The following is a 22,120-nucleotide window of genomic DNA, read 5'->3' as shown; positions in this document are numbered from 1 at the left end:
AGCTGCTGGGCAGCACAGAGGCGCTAGTTGCGGCGGCAGCGGGTGGAGGAAAGCTGAGCCGGCGGCTGCTCTCGAAGGCGAGCGAGGCGGTCGAGCAAGGCGAGGAGGCGGCGTCCCGAATTGCTGCTGGTGGTGAGGTCTGAGGAGTGACTTTTCGCAGCCAGGCACACAGAATCACAGATGCATCGTGTGCGTGATATTGGTGATAATATATAAAACCGACGGGCGTCTCGTCATGTGGCATCGGCGACACCGGCCGAGAGCAGCGGCTCCCGGTCCCGCAGTGTGAGCCTGCTCTCGTCGCCGCGCGACGGTAGCTCGGACGATGTCGACGATGCACCGGGCGAGGACGGTCGCGAGCGCGACAGCTTGCCGCTGCGCTCCTCGACTGCCTGGTAGCCCAAGCCCGCGCCGCCGCCGCGGCGAGCCTCTTCGCGTGCGACGGGGAGGAGCATCGCCGCGGAGAGAATGCACAGGCCAGCCAGCACCCAAAAGAGGCCGCCCCACCCCCACGCGCCGACGACGATGACGGCGACGGAGCCCTGCACGAGCGGGCCAAAGGCGCCGATGCCGTTGACGAGTGAGAAGGCTGTCGCCGAGACGTCGCCCTGCGTGTCCGGGTGGGCCGCCACGAGGTCGCTGACCGCCGCGCCGCAGAGAGACGTCTCTGGGCCGGCCAGCACGAAGCCAAACCCAGACGCAAACAGAGCTAGCAGCGTCGCACTACGGCCCGTGTAGCCGCCGCCGCCATCCGCGGCGGCGCCCAGCAGCTGCCGGCCGGCCCCGCGCTCGCCCTCGTCGCTGCACGTGCCGCCGAGTGCAGCAGCCGCGCCGGCGAGCAGGCAGAGAGGCAGAGAGAGGTGGACGCGCCTGTCAGGCGAGGGCGGGGCGGTCTCTTCGCGGCGGGTAGGACGCCGTGGCGCGAGGCGGCGGTCTCTTCGCCTGCCGCGCAGCGAGCGGTGGTCCGCCGCCATGCCCCACAGCCCGCCTCCGAGGGCGCCTCCCGCGTCGAAGGCGGTCGAGAGGAAGCCGGCCGCCGCGGGAGATAGGGCCTGCTCCTCGTGCAGGTAGAGGGGCAACCAGAGGAGCGCGACGTACCGCACGAGCTTGACGAGGCCGTATGCGCCGCCGAGCAGCAGCAGATGCGGGTGGGTGGCAGCGACCGTGAGCAGCCGCGGCGTCGCGTCGGGTGAGGCGGGACGCGCCGAGGGCTCACTGTGCCAGTCCCGCGCGGGCGCTGCGCTCTCCGGTAGCGCCAGGGCGACGAGGCCGGCCGCGACGCCGACCGCTAGTGCGGGTGCGCCAACTGCGGCGCGCCAACCGTGGCCGCACGACAGCAGCGCGGCGGCGACCGCCGAGCCGGCCACGCCGCCGATGCTCTGACACGTTGACCACCAGCCAAGGGCCGAGCCACGCTCGCTCGGGCCAAAGATCGGGCTGAGCGCCTTCATGCAGAGCGGAAAGGCTGCCGACTGTAACGCGCCATTCAGCAGCCACAGCCCAGCCAGCGGCATGGCACGTACCGGCACACACGCGAAGGCAAAGGCCGCCGCCGCCGTCGCGGCCATCAGCGTGCTCAGCATGCAGCGCACGCCAAGCCGGTCACCGTAGGGCCCGACGACGAGCTGTGCGCCCGCGTAAGCTGCCAAGAAGGCGGTGTCGATGTTTCCAACGTCGGTCCTGGAGAGGCCCTGGGACAGAAGCTCGGCCTTAACCACAGAGAAGGGCTTGCGACAAAGGTAGAGGCTGGCGTACGACACCCAAGTGGTAGCATACACGCGGCTCCGAAGGGAGGGCATGGGTGAGGAGCTCTCACGCACGAGCGCGAAACACTCGGACCCCGGAAGAATTCTTGGCGCCGACAAGAAAAAAAAACCCTGCCCTGCCGTGCCGTGCCCATGCCCAGACCGGAAACTCGAGCGAGCCCAAGCAGCGCCGGGACGCTCCTCTCCACCGTGATGCTCCTCGCCATCATCGTCACCACGACGTGGCTGCGGACGGGCGTCGCCCACGACATCGTGCGCCCGCTCTCCAACGTTGCCGAGATCCCTGCCTCGCCTGCCAGGAGCGGCGTCGAGCTCCTCGCTGGGCAGGTGCGCGGGTAGAGCTCTCCACCATACTCTGCCGCGATCCCGGCTGCTGCGAGCACGGCGCCGCCCGGTGCGCGCGACACATGACCCCTGTCGTTCCCGCGCGCACGCAGGTCGCCGAGGAGGACGGGTGGAGTGCCAATGCGCAAGCACGACAAATGTGCGCGCGTCCGCCGCCGCCATGCAGCCCCGCCCCTCCCCGCCGTCGATTTCGTCGCCGTCCGTGCGCGCGCCGCCGTTCACTCCGCCGCCGCCGTCGCCCCCACTTCCGCCGCCCCCGTTTTGCGCCTCGCCGCCGCCGCCGTTCTCCTTCTTCCCGCCGCCCGCGCTTCCCTCAGTCGCGCGCGCGCGCGGCTCGCCTGCGTCGCCGCCCCCCCTCTCGCCGCCGCTCCCCTCACAGCCTCGTACAAGGGTGCGGCCGTCGGCGCCACAGCCGTCGTTCGCTCAAACGGTGACCCTACCCCATCCCCCTCGGTACTCCCCCACCTTCTTCAGAACCAAATCCTCACCCCCCCCCCCCACTGCTCCCCGAATCAGGTGCCATCGCCTCGTTTCCGTCGGATGAATTATGTGGTTGTGGAATCGTACCCCTCGGTGGTTTCCAAACCTATTCAAAAATGGACGCTTACAGAAATCGGCAAAAATTCAACCGTCACAACAACATCATTGGACATTGCGAGAGACGAGGAGCGACTCTTGCTCAAAGTGCACAAAGGGTGGCGCGATTTCGGTTGAAATTCGCGTCACCACTCGCCGCCTCTCGCCGCCGATCGATGACGAAGAGGAAGACCGAACTTCGCCCCAACTGGAACTGCGAAACGATTGCGATTGGCGTTGGCCTCAAGGACTTGCCCCGTTGCTGAATCTCGATGCACACCTTTCGCTGCGAAATTGGGAGCTCAAACCAGGTCATGTTGCCCCATTGCGGCTTGTCCGAGCACACCTTTTGGTGCGGCATTGGGCGCTGGAAGGAAATCAAGTTCAGCTGATTTCAAACGCCACCCGATACTACTACTCAGCTTCGTCTTGGGCTAGCCATAGATACATGCTTCTTGATGAGCGCACGGAGTACTTTGAGTGGCTCTGCACCGTTCGATCACGATGCTTCCGATTGGCGATTGCCACCGGGCTTGGTCTCGGACCGCCCCGCCCGACCGCACCCGACACGACCCGTCCCGCCGCGCTTCAACCCCACCCGAGCTCCCACCCCACGCGCGACTGTCGCCCCCCCCCTCCCCCTCACTCCTTGTGCGGTTCCTCCGCCCCCCCCGCCCCCCCCAGGCCGGACCGCGGTCGCCGGGGACGCCGCCGCAGCCGCCGGCTTCTCGGCGGCAGTACGGCTGCAGGCTCTGCGGCTCAAAGGACCACAACCTCACCACGACGACGAAGGTGAGAGGTCGGTGACCTGCCCCTACCACGACGACTTCGAGGTCGTGATCGGCAAGACGGTCAAGGTCGAGTTCGTCAAATTGACGGAGAGTGAGAGGGCCGCAAAGCGGGCGGAGGAGGCGGCGAAGAAGGCGGAGGAGGCGGCGAAGGAGGAGGAGGAGGAACAGGAGGGAGAGCCGTGAGCTGCGCAGTGAGAAGAGCGGCGGCGTAGTAGCGGTCGAGAGAGTTGTGTTCTTCACACCGTGTCGGGAGGTGTCCGGCGACGAGGGGTCGCGACACACATCTCGCACGCGAGGTCGAACCATGTCCTCTTCTTCTATTTCTTCACTTTCCTGAACGCCTTGCCTATCATCATGGTTGCAACTAAAAAGACCTCCAAGCCCTGGGAGCCCTCCCCTTACTATTTCAGCATGGTGCCGGCGTGCCGTCCTCCCATCCCCTCGGATCGTCCCTTTCTTTCTTTCTTCTCTCAAACGACAATAGAAGAAACAGAATGTGCAAGCTTCGCGCCGCAGAGACAGCCGCCAAAACGCGTGTCCCTTGTCAGGAGCAGGAGAGCCCACCTGTGCCCCTGATCGTCCTTCCAAAATCCTGCTCGTGCAGCGGTGTGGACCACCCTGTCCTCCTCCCCTATCCCTCGTTTGGGTTGTCTGTTTTCTTTCTTACCACACACACACACACACACACACACACACACACACACACACACACACACACACACACACACACACACACACACACACACACACACACACACACACACACTCACACACACACACACACACACAGCGTCGCCAGCAGATAGACGCAATGCGACCGCGGGAACGTGTGTGCATGAGCGATCCCGACCGACGCAGTTCAAGAACCAATTGGAGTGTAAGAACGGCACGAGTGTCCTCGCAGCCTCAAGCAAAACCCCGTCGGACGTATGCGCGGGAGCGCGCGAGAGGTCGCCTCATCTTCACGTTCTGTGGGTCCTGGATGCTGGATTTCGCTACCACGAGCGTGTGTGCCACATGACACCCCACGGCGTCGGGGCTGGCGAGATCTCAGGCGAGGCGCAGCAGCTGCATGAGCTCCCGCTCCAGCGTGGCACAGCTGCTCCCCTCGCCCATCTCCCGGCCCGGCTGCTGAGCGGCCAGGTTCAGAATGTCCGCCATCGCGGTGGCGATGTGAGCGGCGTACGCGCGCGCCTCCTGCAGACGCTGCTCGGCCCGCGAGAGCTTGACGCCGTGCGGTGCGAGGCGGGCGCACACCTGTGTGAGAGCGCCGTCAAGCGCAGCGTTGATGGCAGAGGGGAGGTGCTTCGCCGGCATGATGCGCCTCCTCGATGCATCGGAAAAGTGAACGTTGGGGCTTCGCAGGTGGAGGCAGAGCCAGCCGCAGCGGACGGCGTCGTCGCCCTCTGAGCCCACTCGGAGCCTGCCATCCCCTGGCGACGTCAGCGATGAACCCAGGTGCTTCTTCCACCCGCGCGCGCGCTTGATCGCATCGAAGCACGCGCAGCCGGCGACGAACTGCTGCTGGTCGGCGAGGTCCAATCGCTTGTTGTTGAGAAGCACGAGCACGTGGAGCGGCGCGGTGGAGGAATCGGCGCCGGAGCGAGAGCGCGGCTGCTCTGCCGAGGGGGCTCGTGGCTCCACCGCGAGCTGGAGCGTCGCGTGCGCGAACCCAGAGCCGGACAGCACTCCGCGCCCAGCACCGTGTGCGGCAATCACTCTGAGTCCTTGGGACTCGGCGGCAGGCACAACCACGCAATCGCGGAGCTCGTCCTGGAGCGAGTGGAGCAGCTGCTCGACGCCTGGCAAAGATGGCGCTGGCCCCGCTTGCACGAACATGCGGCTCATCACCACCGGCTCGACATGGTGCCGCACAGTGTAGCTGCGCGCGCCCGCCTCGCCGTGCGATGTGGCTACGTCGAGCTCGATCGTGAGGGACGACGTAGTGCAGAGGGCCTGCGCAGAGTACGCGATGGCGTCTCGCAGCACGTCGATTGCCTTCCGGCCGCCGAGGAGAAGGGCCGAGACATGCGACCCGCTCCCGTCGTAGTCCTCCAGGAGCTGTGGCGGGGCGGTCACCGATGCCGGCTCGGCGGCGTCGGCGTGATGAGCCGCGCCCCACGTGCGCCGCCGCAGCTGTCCCCTCGCGACGCTCAGAATCTCGGCGAGCTCGTCTGGGCCAGGGTGGGACCCGCAGCCCCCGCCCCACCAGTACGTACTGACGGCCCAGCGGATCACCGTGGCCAGGCCAAGCCCAGCCAAAACGCCGCGGTCACCGATGGCGTCCAGCGCCGTGCCAAAGCCCGGGCCGTCATCGCTGACGCAGACCTGGTAAATATTCGTACCAGGCAGGCCCTGGACGCTGATCTTGATCGTGTGGTCTCTGCTGTCGTCAGCTTCGCACGCGGCAACAGCATTCTCCAGCAGCTCCAGGACGCTTCGGCAGAGCGCGCGGTCCGGGTCTGCGCCCGCGCCAAGCCCAGCCTGACCAAGGAGCGGTGGCGCGCGACAGTCGTCGTCGGACTGGGAGTCGTGCGGCCACGATGCGGTCGCCTGCGACGCCGTGGAGGCGGACATCGATCTGCCTCGAGATTTTTGGACTGCCAAAGCCCACGGAAACGCTGTGCTGTAAAAAAAATGGTTCATCTTTCGGTTTTTCTTCTGTTCGGGGAATCTGCCAGTTGATGTGTCTAACGTTATCTTGTTCGTTACAGCCGTGTCTGTGAAGTCACTCCCCATCCCCTCGGGGCCTCCGCACAACATATAAACCTCTCTCTCTCTCTCTCTCTCTCTCTCTCTCTCTCTCTCTCTCTCTCTCTCTCTCTCTCTCCCTCCCTCCCTCCCTCCCTCCCTCCCTCCCTCCCTCCCTCCCCCCCCCCCCCTCTCTCCAGCGCAGGGCAAACACCTCACCCTCTCAAAAGAAAGAAAAACTGTCGCACTTAGCTAACTTACCCCCAGGAGCCAGGACTGTGCCGTAGAGACCTATGCCCATGCCGTATCAAAGTCTGTGCAGGTGTGAAAGCAGCTCCTGGCCACAGCGCCGCAGGCGCCTGTTGATAGGTCCAGGTGATAGCCCTGGATAGGCAATGCATACGCCTAGTTGGGCCTCGAATCGCCCGACCTCGTCCCGGAGCGGTGCTCTGTGGTCGGATTTGTGACGCCGCCGCACCGCACCGCGGGTCCGCGGACCGGTGCGCCGGGGGCCCTCCGGAGGCCGAGGATGGCCGTGGCGGACCGGGACGAGCTCTGGGAGGTGAAGTGTCAGTGTATATATTGTAGAGGCCAATCATGTCCACAATATCTCTCAATCTAGCTAAGCCAGGGGAGGCGATGCCCTGAGCCCTGGCTGTCAGGCTGTCAGGTGCTGTCAGGTGATCTGTCGGGCTGTCGGGCACTGTCAGGCACTGTCAGGTGCCTCTGTCAGACCAGCTGTCAGGTGCTGTCAGTGCTGTCGGGTGCTGTCGGGTGCGTGTCTGACATCAGAGGGGATCTGTAGCTGTCGGGTGCTGTCGGAGCTGTCGGGTGTTGCTGTCAGACGCTGTCGGAGCTGTCAGAGCTGTCAGGCTGCTGCTGCTGTCAGACGTAGGGCCGGTGCTGTCAGGTGCTGTCAGGTGGTGCTGTCGGGGTGCTGTCAGGCTCTGACCTCTGACACACACCAGCCACACTTATGACACTATCAAGAGGAGACCAGCAGGACTCTGCTACACATACTCTAGTCTCTACTCTGCCCCGGTACCACCATCACGCCGGCAGCGGCGGCCGCCTGGGGAGCGCAGATGGCGGCGCAGGCGCAAGCGCAGGCGGCGGCACAGACGGCGGCGGCCACCCCCACCCAGACGCCGTATAGGCATATGACTGTAGGGCCCCAGAAGGCTAGCTGGTAGCTTCATTTGTAGTAGCACAGCCGAGGGTCCGCAGAGGTGGGGCGGGGGCGGGGTTGAGAGAGAGACCCATGACCATCCCATGACTACATGGACATGGACCACCCTCACATGTCTTTGCATGAATATAGTTTTGTTATACCCTCATGGGGCACAAGAAAGAGGCTGCACGGCCTGTGTACGGTCTGTGCTGCTCAGGTGCTGCTGTCGGGCTGGTCGGGCTGTCGGGCTGTCAGCGCTGCTGTCAGGCCACTGTGAGCTGTCGGGCTGTCGGGCAGCTGTCAGGCTGTCACGTTAGGGCCTGACAGCGACGGGTCGCCTCTGATGTCAGGCTGGCTGTCAGATACGTGCTGTCAGACTGTCAGAGAAAGTGCTGTCAGCGCTGTCAGGCTGTCGGGCACTGTCAGGCGCTGTCCGGGGTTTGCTGTCAGGCTGCCAGACCAGGGCTCAGGCGATGCCGGGGCCGTACAGCAGCTTGATGGTGCTTCGTTCGCCGGCGTGCGTCCCGGAGCGGTCTCGGACGGGCGGTCCGTGGGACAAATCGGGGGACAACGCCGATACCGCTCTGAAGTCTGATTCGACTTTTGACTTCAAACAAAGACAGTCGCACGCGCCGCAGCGCGGCGCGTGCCACTGTCAGGAGCGGATCCATCAGTTAGTTGTGTTCACGCCGGCGTCGTGTCCCCGACAACCTGCACAGACTTTACGCCGCGACAGTAGAATTTCTTCTCTCACTCGCGCCCAGCTGAGACAGAAGACCTTGCGTCTGGTTGAAGAAGGGGCCGTGGCGGCCCGTGCAGCGCCTAGTCAACAGCTCATCAGAGAGGTGTGAACAGCGTCTGAATTCGGACGCCTGTGATACCCTTCACCCACCACTACACACGGTGTCTAGCTGGTCCTTTACAGTCCTTTGAGCCACAGCCACCCTCCGGATCTGAGCCTCCGCGCTCAAACGAACAGAGTTAACAGAGACGCAAGACAGTTAGTGCTGAGACAGGGAGGCGAACCCACCGTCTCGTGCAGCGAGCGGCTTCGGAGCGTCGCCGTGACTCAAATGGGCTACAAGCAGAGCGTGCGGGCTGCAGATTCCAGATAGCCCGACCACACACAAAGGCACACACCCGAACACGTTTCGCGCGCAAGCCGCGAGCGCTAGTTCGACGACAGGGCTTTGCGTGTGCCGATGTGTGTACTATTCTGCGCCAGTCCACGCCCTTGTCGTGCCAGGTGCTGTGAGAGAGGCTTAGTTAAGCAGAACTCTTTTGTTACAGCCGCCGCCCGCACCTTGCCTGTCGCGTGAAAGAAAGAAAGAAAACAGACAACCCAAGGGAGGGATGGGAGGACGGCACGCCGCCACCACACAGGGATTTTAAGGAGAGGAGTGTGATGCGCTAGCCGTCGCCCACCCTAGGGAGTCTGCCTCTTCCTATCTCTTTTCGCAGTCTCTCGCCGATTCTCGCTGCAACCTTCATGCCACCTCGCGGCCGTCCCACTCTCGTCGTTCTCTCCCTTGTCACTTCCTCCTCTGTCGCGTCATTCTCTTCTGCCTCGTCCTGCGCCGCCGCCGCCTGCCGTTCCCTTGTTCTCTCGGCTTCTTTCGCCTTTCGGCGCAGCTCCGCCCTCCTTGCTGCATATCCTGGCCCCTCGAGTCTATCGAGCTCCCCTCGCGCAAGGACCACATTTCTGACTCCCACTCCGATCATTTGCCTGCAGGTCATGTTGTCGCGTGAATCGTGCTGTGCGAGATGCGAAAATTCTTTTGTTAGCGCCCGTCACATAGTAGAGGCAACGCTGTGGCCGTGACTACTGAAAGCCGGAATGCCTTCGCAGGTGGAGCACGTGCGTGCTGTTGCCAACGCGCTGGGCCGTGACTACGAGGCCGGCGTGGAGGCCGGCAGGAATGGCGCTCGTGGGCAGGTTCGCATCGCGGGCCCGCAGACTTTGCCTTCGGGCCTCGGCAACTGGATCCTCACATTCTTGACGGCTTGGCTCACAGCGGTGAGCTCGCAGCGGTGCTTCGTGATGGACCACCCAGTGCTGCTGCGGCTGTTTGCGCCGGGAGAATACTCGCTCTCGTGCGGGCGCGGTGCTAGTCAGCGTTGGAGCGCGTTGCGTGCGACGACCTTTAAGCAGGTGGGAGCGCAGCGGATGGCGGCGGCGTGCGCCCGACCGGGCAACGTGGCGGTGAGCTGGATGGCGCAGCCGTTCACAGAAATGCCAAAGTATGGGCAGCATGGGCTCGTGAAGGCACTCGAGAAGGCTGGAGCGACGAAAAACGAGACGGCAGATATGGCATTCATTAATGCCGTGGCTGCCCACTGGCTGCTGACGAAGCTGACCCCTGAGGCGGATGCAGCGCTCAATGATTACCTCGAGTACCTCACCGACGGCTGCGCGGGCCGAGGCATTGCCGCCGCGGTGCACCTGCGGACCGGCGACAAGTCCGAGCGCGCAAATCCCACGAGCATCAGGCATTGGCAAGGCTGTATGGCCGAGTGGACGGGCGGCGCCGCTGGCGGCGGTGGAGCTGGAGGAAGGGGATGTGAGACGTTGTTCGCGATGTCAGACAGTCCGCCGGCTATTGACGCCGTCTTGGACTCGATCCGATTGCGAATGCGTGGCAGCCGGTGGAATATCGTGCCGGAGCACACGGTCCGCGGCGTTCGCCCTGTGGACGTGCAGCACCGGACCCGACCGAACGTCACCCTCCCGTTGTGGTTCGGCCCGACCGGCTCGGTGCTCACGCCGGCGGAGTGGTCGGCGTTGCGTTGGCACTCTGGCATTTTGCTGAATCTCGCGCGGATCAACGCTAGCTATGTCGTGCACCACGCCTCCGTGCTGGGATGGCTTGCGTTCAGCACCGCGCGAGAGCACCTGATGTTGGAGGGTGGCTCAACCTTCTCAACGTCCGCACACCTGCGAGGGATGGCACTGCCCGTCGAGGGGCACCGCCCGCAGGTGGACACCATAGGTAGCACTGTGCCGCTTCTCTCGTGCCGGAGATCGGCCGCACAGGACAGGTCGTTCTGGAAGTACTCCGAGTAGATCGACCAAGGGCAGGAGATTGGAAGCCAAATTCGCGGATTCAAGTTGTTCTTCCTGCGAAAAGAATTCTTAAAATACAAGCCTCTCTCACAGCACACTGGCACGACAAGGGCGCGGACTGGCGCGGACTGGCTTACACGCACCTCCGGCTCTCACACAAGGGCTCCTGAGGGAGGGTGTATAGAGGATGTAGAGTGTAGAGCGCTGTAGAGCTGTAGAGATGTAGAGCGCTGTAGAGCGCTGTAGAGCGCTGTAGAGCGCTGTAGAGCTGTAGAGCTCGTCTACATCCGCCGCGTGACGAACTGCGTGCGTTGTAGAGCGATGTAGAGGCGCTCTACAACGTGAAATCTCTACAACGAACTCTACATGATAAGCGGCGAACGAGGCACGGTCGCTCTCCGACATGAGGCGCGTTGCACTTGCCAGTGCTGCCCTGGCCTTCTGTCTGCCCGCCCAATGGGTGGCAGGTGCCTCTGCTGCTGTGGCATGCCTCACGGCTGCGACTGGCCGGCGCCTCGGCGCGTCAGCTCGGCTCGGCGTAGCGATAGTGGCCAGCGCAACTCGCCTGGACTCAACGCTCAGCCAGAAGCTCCCGCACGCGCTGGCGCGAGTCATGGCGCATGCAACGCGCCTGAATGCTCGCCTCGCCTCGCGCAAATGCGACCATCCTCGCAGCCGACAGTCCACCGCCTGCTAAAGAAGCACAGCGACGAATGCGGCACCGGCGACGCATGGCAGACTGGTCATGACGCAGTTGCAGGGTGTTGTGTGTCGTCAGAGTGACTCTCTGTGTGTCAGGGATAGTCAGGGCCGTCCATCAGAGCTCCAGTAAGCTCGGAGACACCCCATTAGCGCGGCTCGACCTCTTTGAGTCACTGCCTTCCCGGCGGTTTGGTTGGCTGTAGAGCCTCTACAACAAACTCTACAGCAAAATCGCGCGCTCTACATCGCTCTACAACGCACGCAGTTCGTCACGCGCCGGATGTAGAGCTCTACAGCTCTACAGCGCTCCACCAGCGCTCTACATCTCTACAGCTCTGCAGCGCTCTACACTCTACATCTCTACAGCTCCGCAGCCGAGTATGCGGCGATTGGCAAAGAGTACGCGGCGGCAGGCGCACAGAAGGCAAAGGAGCTGGCGGGCAAGGTGCTGGCCAAGGACGAAAGCGGTGGTTACCTTGTCGTCAACGAGGGTGCGTCAAACCCACAGCTGGCACACGCACGCACCACGCCTGAGGGCACACACGCTGCACGCTCCTCATCTCCTCCGTTTCCATCTCCCTCGGGGGGGGGGGGGGGGGGGCTCCATGCTCTTCCTCCGACGCCACGCGCGCCGACAGAAATGGACAGGCGAGCCGCATCTGGCGCGGCATCGGGCGTGCAGGTCCACTACGACTCACAGGCGCACAAGCACACGAACTTGCGCGACGCCCTCGCGGCCCGTCGGGCGGGCGTGCTCTTCACTTACAAGCGCTACGCGAACTCCGTCAAGCGGCAGCTCATCCAGTCCCACGCGCGGGACGCGCGGCTCCTGATCGACATTGGATGTGGCCGGGGCGGGGACATCGCCAAATGGCGTGATGCTCGCGTCCATGTGCGGCAACGCCGCCGCCCCCGCCCCCGCTGCCACCACCGCTTTCACAGAGCTGACGGAACCTCTGCCCGTCGCCACGCAGCACGTCGTCGCGATGGACCTCTCGGCCGCGCAGCTCGACGAGGCGCGCAGCCGCGAGACGGACGGCCGGGGCGGGGGTGGGCGGGCGCACACCGCCATCGCCTGGCGGCAGCTCAGCATGCTGGCGCCCGACTTCGCCGAAGAGCTCGAGCCGGAGGTGGCGCGCGGCGGCGGCGGCGGCGGTGCCGACGCCATCTCTGCCATGTTTTGCGTCCAGTTCGCCTTTGGCTCGGAGGCAGTCGCGTCTGCGCTGCTCCGGCAGGCGAGCACTGAGCTGGCTTGCACGCGTGTGTAGTGTGTACGCGTCGATCAGAAGGGAGCTGGTTTGGCAGGTGAGCTCGCTGCTGCGGCCGGGCGGCATCTTTTTCGGGACGGCGCCCGACGCAGATGCCGTGCTGACCGCCCTCGGCGGGTCCAGCTCGGTCACGCTGCAGGTGCGCTTATGCTCGCGTGGCTGCCGGGAGGGTGCGAGAGGGGCAGGAGGGCGCATGCGCTCGCGCCCGTCTCGCCTCCCTCGCCGCCGCCGCTGACGCGCCCTCCCCCTGCCCCCTCGGCTGTCGCGCCGGTCGACCCAGCCGCCGCAGGTGCCCTTCGTGCTGCGGCTCAGGCTGCTGGAGGAGGCGGCAGCCGGCCGCGGCGAGGGCGGCGAGGGGTTGGGCGAGTCCGACGAGTTTGGCCGCGCTCTCTTCTTCTCCCTCGAGGACACGGTCACGCAGGCGAGCCCGCACACCGCCTTGTGGCACAGGCACTTCCTAGACAGTTCCGAGACACTTCCTCCTCTTCCGCCAGGACTCGGACGGGCTGGGCGACGCGCACGAGTACCTCACCTCGCGGCGGCAGCTCGCGCGCCTCGCCGACAATCACGGGCTCGAGGCGCTGTCGCTCGAGAGCATGCTGCGACCGGCGGGCGGCGGCGGCGGCGGCGGCGGAAGGGGCGGCTTGCCGGAGCTGAGTGAGGCTGAGGCAAGGGTAGCGGGGCTCTACTTCACGTTCGCCTTTCGCAAGCGGGGGCCGCGACGCACGCGAGCGGTACTAAGACACCCCGTCCAGCCGCCCGCGCTTCTTTTGTAGGCGGGCCGTCCCGGACGCGTCCTCCCGGCGGCCGCCCAGGCGGGAGGAGAGGCGCGAGGAGGGGCGCGAGGAGGGGCGGGAGCGCGAGCGGGGGGAGGGAGGGCGGGAGGGACGCTTGTACGGCCACGTGGCATTCAGGGCAAGCGGGCGAGAGGGAGCGTGGCGCGGGAGGGGCGAGGTGCGCGGCGACGACGATGCGCGCGTGCCGAGGCGTCGCGACTGGACTCGTCACTCGCGTTCGCGCTCGCGCTCGCCGCCGCGCCGCTCGCCGCCGCGCGAGCGCGGTTGGCATCCGTCCGATTCGCGGCCAGCTTGGGAGCGTGACGGCCGCCCGCGCCATCGTCCGCCGTGGTCGCAGGACCGAAGATCGGATGACGGGCGACGCGGCCGGTGAACGTGCGTCTCACAGACCGTTCTGCGGCTGGGAATAAGGGTGGCCAGCCCCGCCCCCGACGACGAAAATGGTTGTGAAGTTGGGGTACGGCCAGCCACGAGTCCGACCCTCTCAGTGGGCCCGTCTGTAGGTGGGTCTGTACGTGGTACGGGGTGTCGCGCAAATATCCTGCGGTCCGCGCGCTTTTCGTGTTTTCGATCGCTTTCCTCCCCCTATGATGGCGCCATCGCACATCAGACGGCAATCGGCATTTGGCCCACATATAAGCATAACCGGGAACGGGATAACACCTCGCAATCCGTCACTTGCTATTACCTATTATTCTCGGTGTGTGATTTTAGTTTTTAGCGATTTGACATGCACATGTTCATGTGCATGCACATGCACATGTGCATGTGCTGCCTCGAGCTGCAAAACGAAAAGGACCAGCGGGGAAGCCCCCGCCCTAGCGCCTAGGGGCAGCGTCTCCGCGCCGACTACCTACTAGAGCCGACAGCCCGCTTCAGCCGTGCAGCGAAGATGCGAAGTGTGCAGCGGCTGCGGACCGACGCTCTCCGCTACGTAGCTATACTCCGTGCATCGTCATGCGGGGCCGAGACCAACGGCCTGATGGTATGCACGCACGTAGAACGGTCTGCTACAGCGCCGCGCATGAAACCTCACGCGCACCGCCCGGTACGCCATGCATGCACAGTGAATCAGACGCGAAAACCCCGCCCTCCCCGGGCTGTCACCCAAGCGGGACGGTGCACATCGTGGACTTGAAGCGCGACTTGTTGTCGTCCTCGCTCTTCGACAGCCGGACCGAGTAGGACACGTAGACGATCGTGTTTGCCTCCTTATCGTACACGCGCCGCACCTTCACGGACTTGAAAAAGAGCGACCTGGACTGGCTGAATACCTCCTCGCCCTCGCCATTCGGCTCCACCGCCTCGAGCAGCTTGACTGGCCCGGTCCGAGCACAGGTGACGCTGGCCTGCGTCAGTCAGTCAGTCAGTGTTACACACCTCCTAGCATGGAGGACGGGCCCACACGCTGCACGATTGGCCTGCGTCGGGTCGTTGAAAAAGTCCTTCTGCAGCTTCTCGGTGATTGGTCTCTGGAAATCGGCCACGTACAGCTTGACGCCGGAGACCTAACAGGGAGAGCCAGCCGACCCTGCAGGGGCTATGTCGTGAAGGTGTGCGATCGTGCCCGCGCCCACCTTCGGGTCAGTGAAGCCCTCAATCTTAATCGTGTCCTTGAACACGAGCCCAGATGCAGGGATGTCGGCCACATCCTGAGCAATCGCCTGTCTCGCTCCTCCACAGACGCTCACTGCGGCAAGCGCGCTGCGGAGAAAGGCGCCTCGGGTAGCACCGCGAGTGCTGCATGACGGAGCCTGCGGCAGCTGCACAGCTGTAGCACTGGAGAGCACTAGCAGGAGAAGCATGCTGCGGTGGGCGTTGTCGCAGTGGCTCGTCGAGCTCGGGAAAGAATTCTTCTCGGCCACAACACTGATAATTCCCTGATCGTCCTTACAAGATCCTGCTCGCGCAGGTGGGGACCCTGTCCTTTCTCCCACCCCTTGTTTGGTGTGTGCGTTTTATTTATTTATTTATTTACTGATTTTCCCATGCGGGCGTGAACACGACTGTGTCTTGTGAGCCTGCTTGTCTGTCTCTGTGTGTCGCTCGTGCGTGTCGTCATCATCTGTCTAGCGTCCACCCATACCGCGTTGGTGTCCAGTCCGAGTCTGGCTGTTCTTCACCTTTCTACCTACCTACTATGACTAACTGACGGATCCGCTCCTGACAGTCGCACGCGCCGCAGCGCGGCGCGTGCGACTGTCTTTGTTTGAAGTTAAAAGTCGAATCAGAGCGCCGACGGCGCTGATCCTCGTTTTCCTCCCACGGACCGCCCATCCGGGACCGCTCCGGGACGCACGCCGGCGAAGCACCATCAAGCTGCTGTACGGCCCCGGCATCGCCTTCCCAGGCTTAGCTCGACTAAGAGATATTGTGGACATGATTAGTCTCTACAATATATACACTGACACTGAACCTCCTAGTACCTAGAGCTCGTCCCGGTCCGTCACGGCCATCCTCGGCCTCTGGAGGGCCCCCGGCCGCGGCGCGCGGTGCGGCGGCGTCACAAATCCGACCACAGAGCACCGGGACGCGGTCGGGCGATCCGAGGCCCGACTAGGCGTATGCATTGCCTATCCAGGGCTATCACCTGTGGACCTATCAACAGGCGCCTGCGGCGCCGTGGTCAGGAGCTGCTGTTCACACTTGTGCACAGACTTTGATACGGCACAGTAGAAGTGGGGGTGTTCATTATAGCTCCGAGGCGGCGTGCCGTCCTCCCATCCCTCCCTTGTCTGTTTTCTTTCTTTCTTTGCTCCGAGTAGAGGGGGCGGTCTGCTGCTAGGGGAAACCCGGAGCGCGGAGCTAACCCTCGGAGACCGTGTTTGTTTACTTTACGGCCCTTTCCCTGCGAACGCGCACCCCCCAGCGCCCAGGGCTAGGGCTCTCTAGCCCGTAACCCGATCCCGATCATCCGGCCCGCTGGGTGCGCTTCTTAGCTCCCCGGCCCTGGATGTGAGGCTGATGACTGCACTCCAAGTGCTCCAAGTGCTCCAACACAACGCACTCTCTTCACATGACAAGCGATCCCACGACAGCGAGTGTGGGGACTACATGGACATGGACATGGACATGGACATGGACATGGACATGGACATGGACATGGACATGGACATGGTCCGTACGTGAAGGGTGGAGGGGCCCGTCCGCAGAGCTAGGCGGCGCGGGCACCCCCCACACTGGGGCCGAGGACAAGAGGCCGTTTGCCGCTTGCTTGTTCTTGATCCAGTTGGTGCGCACAGTGCGCGCCTGCTTGTTGATGTTTGTTTTTCGGCGTCGCCCGCCACCGCCGCCATGGAGATCTGCTGCGTGTGGTGGACGACAAAGGAGGAGGCGCTCGCCGACGCCGCCCCACGATACACCGTCCGGTCCGTGTTGGTGCCCACCGCTTCCTTGGCAAACACGTGGTCGTGGAGGAACTGCTTGGTTTTTTTTAGCAATACCAAACAACTCTAACACTCACACGTCATTTGGGGCCTGGAGCCCTGTTCACGCGCGCGCGAGACGTGCAGTGAGACAGGGTTGCCAGGTGAGAGCGAATGGCGCGGTTCACGCCTCGCACAACAGAGAGAGAGATGCGCTCTGCATGGTGGGACATAAAAGAGAGCGAGCACTTGGGCTAGTAGGCCGTGCGGTCAACGCTGCCGCGCGCGACTTTGCGCGCGAGGCGGCGCAGCTTGAGAGCGGCGGTGGGCGAGAAGCCGCCGCCGAACGTCTCGTGGAGCAGCAGGTTGAAGTTGTTGCGCTTGACAAAGATCGCGTCGTGGTAGAAACCACGGTGCGCCTTGACGTAGCCGTGGCCGGTCTTGTGGGAGAAGGGTTGGCCGGCTGCCCGCACGCCTTGCAGCCCATGTTCAGGCGGCGGGCCTTCTCCTCGGTGTTGCCGAAGGCGTAGGAGTGGCCGACGGAGGCGGGCGTGCCGCCACTCGAGGCGTTGCCAACGCCCGGCGAGGAGGTCTTGAGGGGGGCGTCCAGAGCTTGATTTCATTCACTTCATCGCACCCCCCCCCCCCCCCCGTCCCGCATGGCCATGGGGTTCTGCCAGGTCAGTCTTGTCTGCTTGGCGGCGCACTGCCACCGTAAAAGAAAAAGGCGGCGGATTGGGCGGGGTGCGCGCTGTGCCTGCGTGTTGTGCGTCGCCCATTTTCATATTACCTGCAGCGACGCCTGAAAAAAGAAAAAAAGTCGCGGAGCCCACACGGCACACAGGGATTTTGCGGTCTCTCCAACAAACACCTCTCCCAAATGTCTCTGTATTCCTCCATCCTAGTCTTCCTCGGCGCCCACAGCGTCGCGTCCTTCGCGACGCCGTGCCCAGCCGCAGCGCGCCGGCATCGCTGCGGCCGACTGGCCGCAGGGCTTTTCGACAGCCTCTTTGCGGCGGCTACGCCGCCTCCGCCGCCGCCACTGCCGACGGCCGAGGAGAACGCGAAAAAGGCCGCTGCGCTGGGCGTGCAGACGCCGTCCTACACCACGCTCCGCTCTGGCCCTGGCTGGGAGATTCGGGAGCTGCAGCCGATGCAGGTGGTCGAGTGCAGCTACGAGCGCCGTCCCGAGGGCTACGAGCTGCTCGGCGGCTACGCTCAGCGAGGCGAAAACTCGGCGCAGCTGGCGATGCCCGCGACGGCGCCGTGCCTTATGAGGCCTCTCGCGCGGCCAAAGACGATGTGGTACATGCTGCCGGCTCCCCATACACCGCTCGACCCAGCTGCCACGCCGGTTCCGCCTCCGACACCGCTCGCGGATGACATGCTCGCATGCAAGAGCGTGGAGCAGCTGGTGGTGGCGGTCGCTTGCTTTTCCGGGTACGCTGTCCCCGACGTGGTCCTCTCCGCACGCGACCGGCTCATCGCGTCGCTCTCCGAGGCTGGCGTCGAGCTCGCCGATGGCGCGGCGGTGGAAGGCCTTTTGCTCGCGCAGTACAACGAGCTCTTCGCGCTGCCGTGGGCGAGGGAGAACGAGGTCTGGTTACAGGTGCGGCCGGAGACCGTCGCCGGGTGAAATGCACTAATGGAGACGAGTGCATTTTGCGACTAAGTACGTACTATGTAAGTGAGAGAGCGGTGTGACCGAGAGCCACTCTTCCCCCGGCCTCGCTTGTGGATGTCTCTTCGATTCTTCCCGATTTAGTCGTGTAGCAAAATGACATTCTAAGCTTTTGCACACCCGCGCTCCCTGCACCCTACACGACCCTAATACCCCGATTCTCTCCTCACGTCGTGTAGGAGCGTGGTCGCGGCGAGTCCGAAGCAGAGGATGGAGAGGAGGGTTAGCAGCGAGCCCGAGGCGGCGCGGCCGCACACGAGCGCCACGTACCTCGGGAAGAGACGCGAGACCGACGCCTAGAGCGGGGATCGGGCAGAGGCGCATAAGGGAGAAGGCGAAGCGCGCAGGCTGCCATGGATGGAGATTGCCCAGTCGATCAGTTTGGCTGGCTGGCCGCCGCGCCACGTTGTGCGGCAGAAGCCACCCGCCTCGTCCGAGAAGAGGGAGTTCATCAGCAGGAGGGAGGAGGTGACGGTGAGCGCTATCGCCTGCCCGAGGAGCCGGTCGGTCGAACGAAGGGACACCCAAGCTCGCACCCCAATCATCGCTGCCAACCCAAACGTGCCAAGAAGAAAATGGACAGAGCAGCTCACCCAGTAGATCTCGTACGCCGGCGCATGAAGCAGCGCGGTGACCGAATGCGAGTCGCCTCCGTACACTGCAGTCGGAGGTCGGGTCGCGAGCTTCTGGATAGCAGTTGTGGCGCCGACAACCGCGAGAAGCTCGGCGCAGAGCGACGCCACCGCGGTGAGGAGATAGAGACGCTTGAGAGCAGTCAGGCTTGGGACGTCGCCGACGTCTGGGCGAAGCGCAAAAGCCGAGGCGAGTAGCGCGCTCGCGACCAGTGCTGCAGGCGTCCGCAGGTTGTTGAACAGCGCCGACGCTTCTTGGCTGAGGGCGTGCTCAGAGGCGTGATCACCGCCACCACCTCTCAGTGCGGTGGCGAGCGCAGGGCGAGGCGACGCAGCTAATACCGTTGGCATGGATAGAATAAGGGTAGACATTCGGCGAGCCGTCTTTCCAAAAGAAAGTTAGAGTCATCCACTCGGGGAGGCCTGCGGGCGGGTGTATTTATTTATTTATTCCTGCGGGCGGGATGACTGCTCTATTTATTTATTTCCTGCGGGCGGGCTTCTCTCGAGGTCTCGAGAAACACGGAGCGGCCAAGTGAATGTATGCCGCAGGCGGCGGCTCCCACCTCGATGGGTTATCACTCCTGGTCCTGCGTCTGCATCGAAGAGGGCTTCAACATTCAACCCGACCGCGTCGAACTCATCGGCGCGGGCTCTCTCGGCTACGGGACCGGCCCCAGCTTCGGCTGAGGGCTGACAAGCTGCCGAGCCCAAATCACTGTGATCAGACTGTGTCTGTGAGAGAGTGAGAGTCGTGATTTCTTGTTGGTTTTCAAAAATCTCTCTCTCAAACAGGAATCGAGGGTGACCGCATGTCTGCATCAGACGTGTCATCCGTCCCGATCGTGACCAACCTAGGGGCCTAGAGAACACAACCCCCTCTCCCTTTTCTCCCAGTAAGCTAAAAATACGTACGTCTCTCAACCCACAAATCTCTCAACCCACAATCTCTCGCACAAAGTTTTAGAAAAAGAAATCACGGCTGGCTCTTGACATCGTCGCAGTCGCTCCGACGTCCTCCATCCCGCGTTCTTTTTCTTTTCTTCGTTGCTTTCCCAATTTCTTTGCGGTCGCTCTGATGGCCGCGAGCCGTCTTTTTACCAGGTTGCAACCCTGGTTTCGCACTGTGCTGTGAACGCTGCTGGTTGGCGTCGGTTGCGCAGCACCCCGTCCCCATCCAGGTTGTTGGTTGCTGCCCCAGGTCCCGCACCATGTAGGTGCAACGCCCCGTTCTCTGGAACTGGATCATGCTTGTTCGGGTACGTGGTTCGCCCGTCCCTTATTGTGTCCCGTGCTGAGGGAGGGTGTAGAGGATGTAGAGTGTAGAGCGCTGTAGAGCTGTAGAGATGTAGAGCGCTCTGGAGCGCTGTAGAGCTGTAGAGCTCTACATCCGCCGCGGGACGAGGCGCCTGCGTTGTAGAGCGATGTAGAGCGCGATTTTGTTGTAGAGTTTGTTGTAGAGGCTCTACAGCCAAACCGCCGGGAAGGCAGTGACTCAAAGAGGTCGAGCCGCGCTAATGGGGTGTCTCCGAGCTTAGTGAAGCTCTGATGGACAGCCCTGACTATCCCTGACACACAGAGAGTCCCTCTGACGGCACACAACACCCTATAACTGCGTCATGACCAGCCTGCCATGTGTCGCCGGTGCCGCATTCGTCGCTGTGCTTCTTTAGCAGGCGGTGGACTGTCGGCTGCGAGGACGGTCGCATTTGCGCGAGGCGAGGCGAGCATTCAGACGCGTTGCATGCGCCATGACTCGCGCCAGCGCGTGCGGGAGCTCCTGGCTGAGCGTTGAGTCCAAGCGAGTTGCGCTGGCCACTATCGCTACGCCGAGCCGAGCTGACGCGCCGAGGCGCCGGCCAGTCGCAGCCGTGAGGCATGCCATACATAGCAGCAGAGGCACCTGCCACCCATTGGGCGGGCAGACAGAAGGCCAGGGCAGCACTGGCAAGTGCAACGCGCCTCATGTCGGAGAGCGACCGTGCCTCGTTCGCCGCTTATGATGTAGAGTTTGTTGTAGAGATTTCACGTTGTAGAGCGCCTCTACATCGCTCTACAACGCAGGCGCCTCGTCACGCGGCGGATGTAGAGCTCTACAGCTCTACAGCGCTCTCCAGCACTCTACATCTCTACAGCTCTACAGCGCTCTACACTCTACATCCTCTACACCCTCCCTCAGAGAGGATGTAGAGTGCAGAGCGCTGTAGAGCTGTAGAGATGTAGAGCGCTCTGGAGCGCTGTAGAGCTGTAGAGCTCTATATCGGGCGCGGGACGAACTGCGTGCGTTGTAGAGCGATGTAGAGCGCGATTTTGCTGTAGAGTTTGTTGTAGAGGCTCTACAACCAACCCGCCGGGAAGGCAGTGACTCAAAGAGGTCGAGTCGCACTAATGGGATGTCTCCGAGCTTACTGGAGCTCTGATAGACGGCCCTGACTATCCCTGACACAGAGAGAGTCACTCTGATGGCACACAACACCCCATAACTGCGTCATCACCAGCCTGCCATGCGTCGCCGGTGCCGCATTCATCGCAGTGCTTCTTTAGCAGGCGGTGGACTGTCGGCGGCGAGGACGGTCGCATTTGCGCAAGGCGAGGCGAGCATTCAGACGCGTTGCATGCGCCATGACTCGCGCCAGCGCGTGCGGGAGCTCCTGGCTGAGCGTTGAGTCCAAGCGAGTTGCGCTGGCCACGATCGCTACGCCGAGCCGAGCTGACGCGCCGAGGCGCCGGCCAGTCGCAGCCGTGAGGCATGCCACAGCAGCAGAGGCACCTCCCACCCATTGGGCGGGCAGACAGAAGGCCAGGGCAGCACTGGCAAGTGCAACGCGCCTCATGTCGGAGAGCGACCGTGCCTCGTTCGCCGCTTATGATGTAGAGTTTGTTGTAGAGATTTCGCGTTGTAGAGCGCCTCTACATCGCTCTACAACGCAGGCGCCTCGTCCCGCGGCGGATGTAGAGCTCTACAGCTCTACAGCGCTCCAGAGCGCTCTACATCTCTACAGCTCTACAGCGCTCTACACTCTACATCCTCTACACCCTCCCTCAGTCAGGTCCCGTGCACGTCGCCCGTCGGCAAAGCCGACGACCTAGGTGCAATGCACGCCGCTGGTTGTGGGGAGGACGTGCCGCTCGATGCTGCGGGCGGCGTTGACGCTCACAGCCAGTTCACGTATTTGGCCCCAGCTGTTCGGCTCGCTCCGCTCGCCGGTGAGTTGGTTGGTTGCTGGCAGCACCCCAGCACTTGGGGGTCCTGAGACCTGTTGGTTGCCGC

The 22,120-nt window shown here is 63.5% G+C and overlaps 5 protein-coding genes across 5 annotated transcripts; 1 reads left to right on the top strand and 4 right to left on the bottom strand.

Moving 5' to 3' along the window:
* Window positions 1-233: 233 nt before the first annotated feature.
* Window positions 234-3,048, bottom strand: EMIHUDRAFT_99456 (hypothetical protein; the record flags this gene model as incomplete). The annotated part of the gene is made up of 3 exons (XM_005782370.1): window positions 234-1,709; window positions 1,955-2,058; window positions 2,838-3,048. 3 exons carry the CDS (start codon window positions 3,046-3,048, stop codon window positions 234-236), a joined length of 1,791 nt encoding a protein of 596 aa, XP_005782427.1.
* Window positions 3,049-4,528: 1,480 nt separating this feature from the next.
* On the bottom strand, window positions 4,529-6,055 carry EMIHUDRAFT_99455 (hypothetical protein; the record flags this gene model as incomplete). The annotated part of the gene is made up of 1 exon (XM_005782369.1): window positions 4,529-6,055. One exon carries the CDS (start codon window positions 6,053-6,055, stop codon window positions 4,529-4,531), a length of 1,527 nt encoding a protein of 508 aa, XP_005782426.1.
* Window positions 6,056-9,177: 3,122 nt separating this feature from the next.
* On the top strand, window positions 9,178-13,150 carry EMIHUDRAFT_99454 (hypothetical protein; the record flags this gene model as incomplete). Its single annotated transcript, XM_005782368.1, has 6 exons — window positions 9,178-10,265; window positions 11,755-11,998; window positions 12,081-12,317; window positions 12,412-12,513; window positions 12,664-12,786; window positions 12,869-13,150. The coding sequence occupies 6 exons, from the start codon at window positions 9,178-9,180 to the stop codon at window positions 13,148-13,150; spliced, it is 2,076 nt and encodes a 691-aa protein (XP_005782425.1).
* A 1,001-nt stretch (window positions 13,151-14,151) lies between these two features.
* Window positions 14,152-14,976, bottom strand: EMIHUDRAFT_462894 (hypothetical protein; the record flags this gene model as incomplete). Its single annotated transcript, XM_005782367.1, has 3 exons — window positions 14,152-14,520; window positions 14,569-14,679; window positions 14,749-14,976. The coding sequence occupies 3 exons, from the start codon at window positions 14,974-14,976 to the stop codon at window positions 14,275-14,277; spliced, it is 585 nt and encodes a 194-aa protein (XP_005782424.1). The 3' UTR covers window positions 14,152-14,274.
* A 3,325-nt stretch (window positions 14,977-18,301) lies between these two features.
* Window positions 18,302-19,151, bottom strand: EMIHUDRAFT_434474 (hypothetical protein). The gene is made up of 3 exons (XM_005782366.1): window positions 18,963-19,151; window positions 18,586-18,914; window positions 18,302-18,513 (listed from the first exon to the last, which is right to left on the bottom strand). The coding sequence occupies exons 2-3, from the start codon at window positions 18,760-18,762 to the stop codon at window positions 18,364-18,366; spliced, it is 327 nt and encodes a 108-aa protein (XP_005782423.1). The 5' UTR covers window positions 18,763-18,914; window positions 18,963-19,151; the 3' UTR covers window positions 18,302-18,363.
* Window positions 19,152-22,120: the final 2,969 nt, after the last annotated feature.

The sequence above is a fragment of the Emiliania huxleyi genome (genome assembly GCF_000372725.1).
Source record: "Emiliania huxleyi CCMP1516 chromosome Unknown EMIHUscaffold_19, whole genome shotgun sequence".
Taxonomy (NCBI): domain Eukaryota; phylum Haptophyta; order Isochrysidales; family Noelaerhabdaceae; genus Emiliania; species Emiliania huxleyi.
Note: the sequence above shows the minus strand (reverse complement) of the source record. Positions and strands in the feature narration are given on the sequence as shown.

Bases quoted from the DNA above. Each gene is read 5' to 3' on its own strand.
- EMIHUDRAFT_434474 (XM_005782366.1), bottom strand. From the start codon at position 18,762: ATGATTGGGGTGCGAGCTTGGGTGTCCCTTCGTTCGACCGACCGGCTC. The intron at 18,514-18,585 runs GCAATCTCCATC...TCCCCGCTCTAG, and splicing joins CAGCCAAACTGATCGACTGG to GCGTCGGTCTCGCGTCTCTT.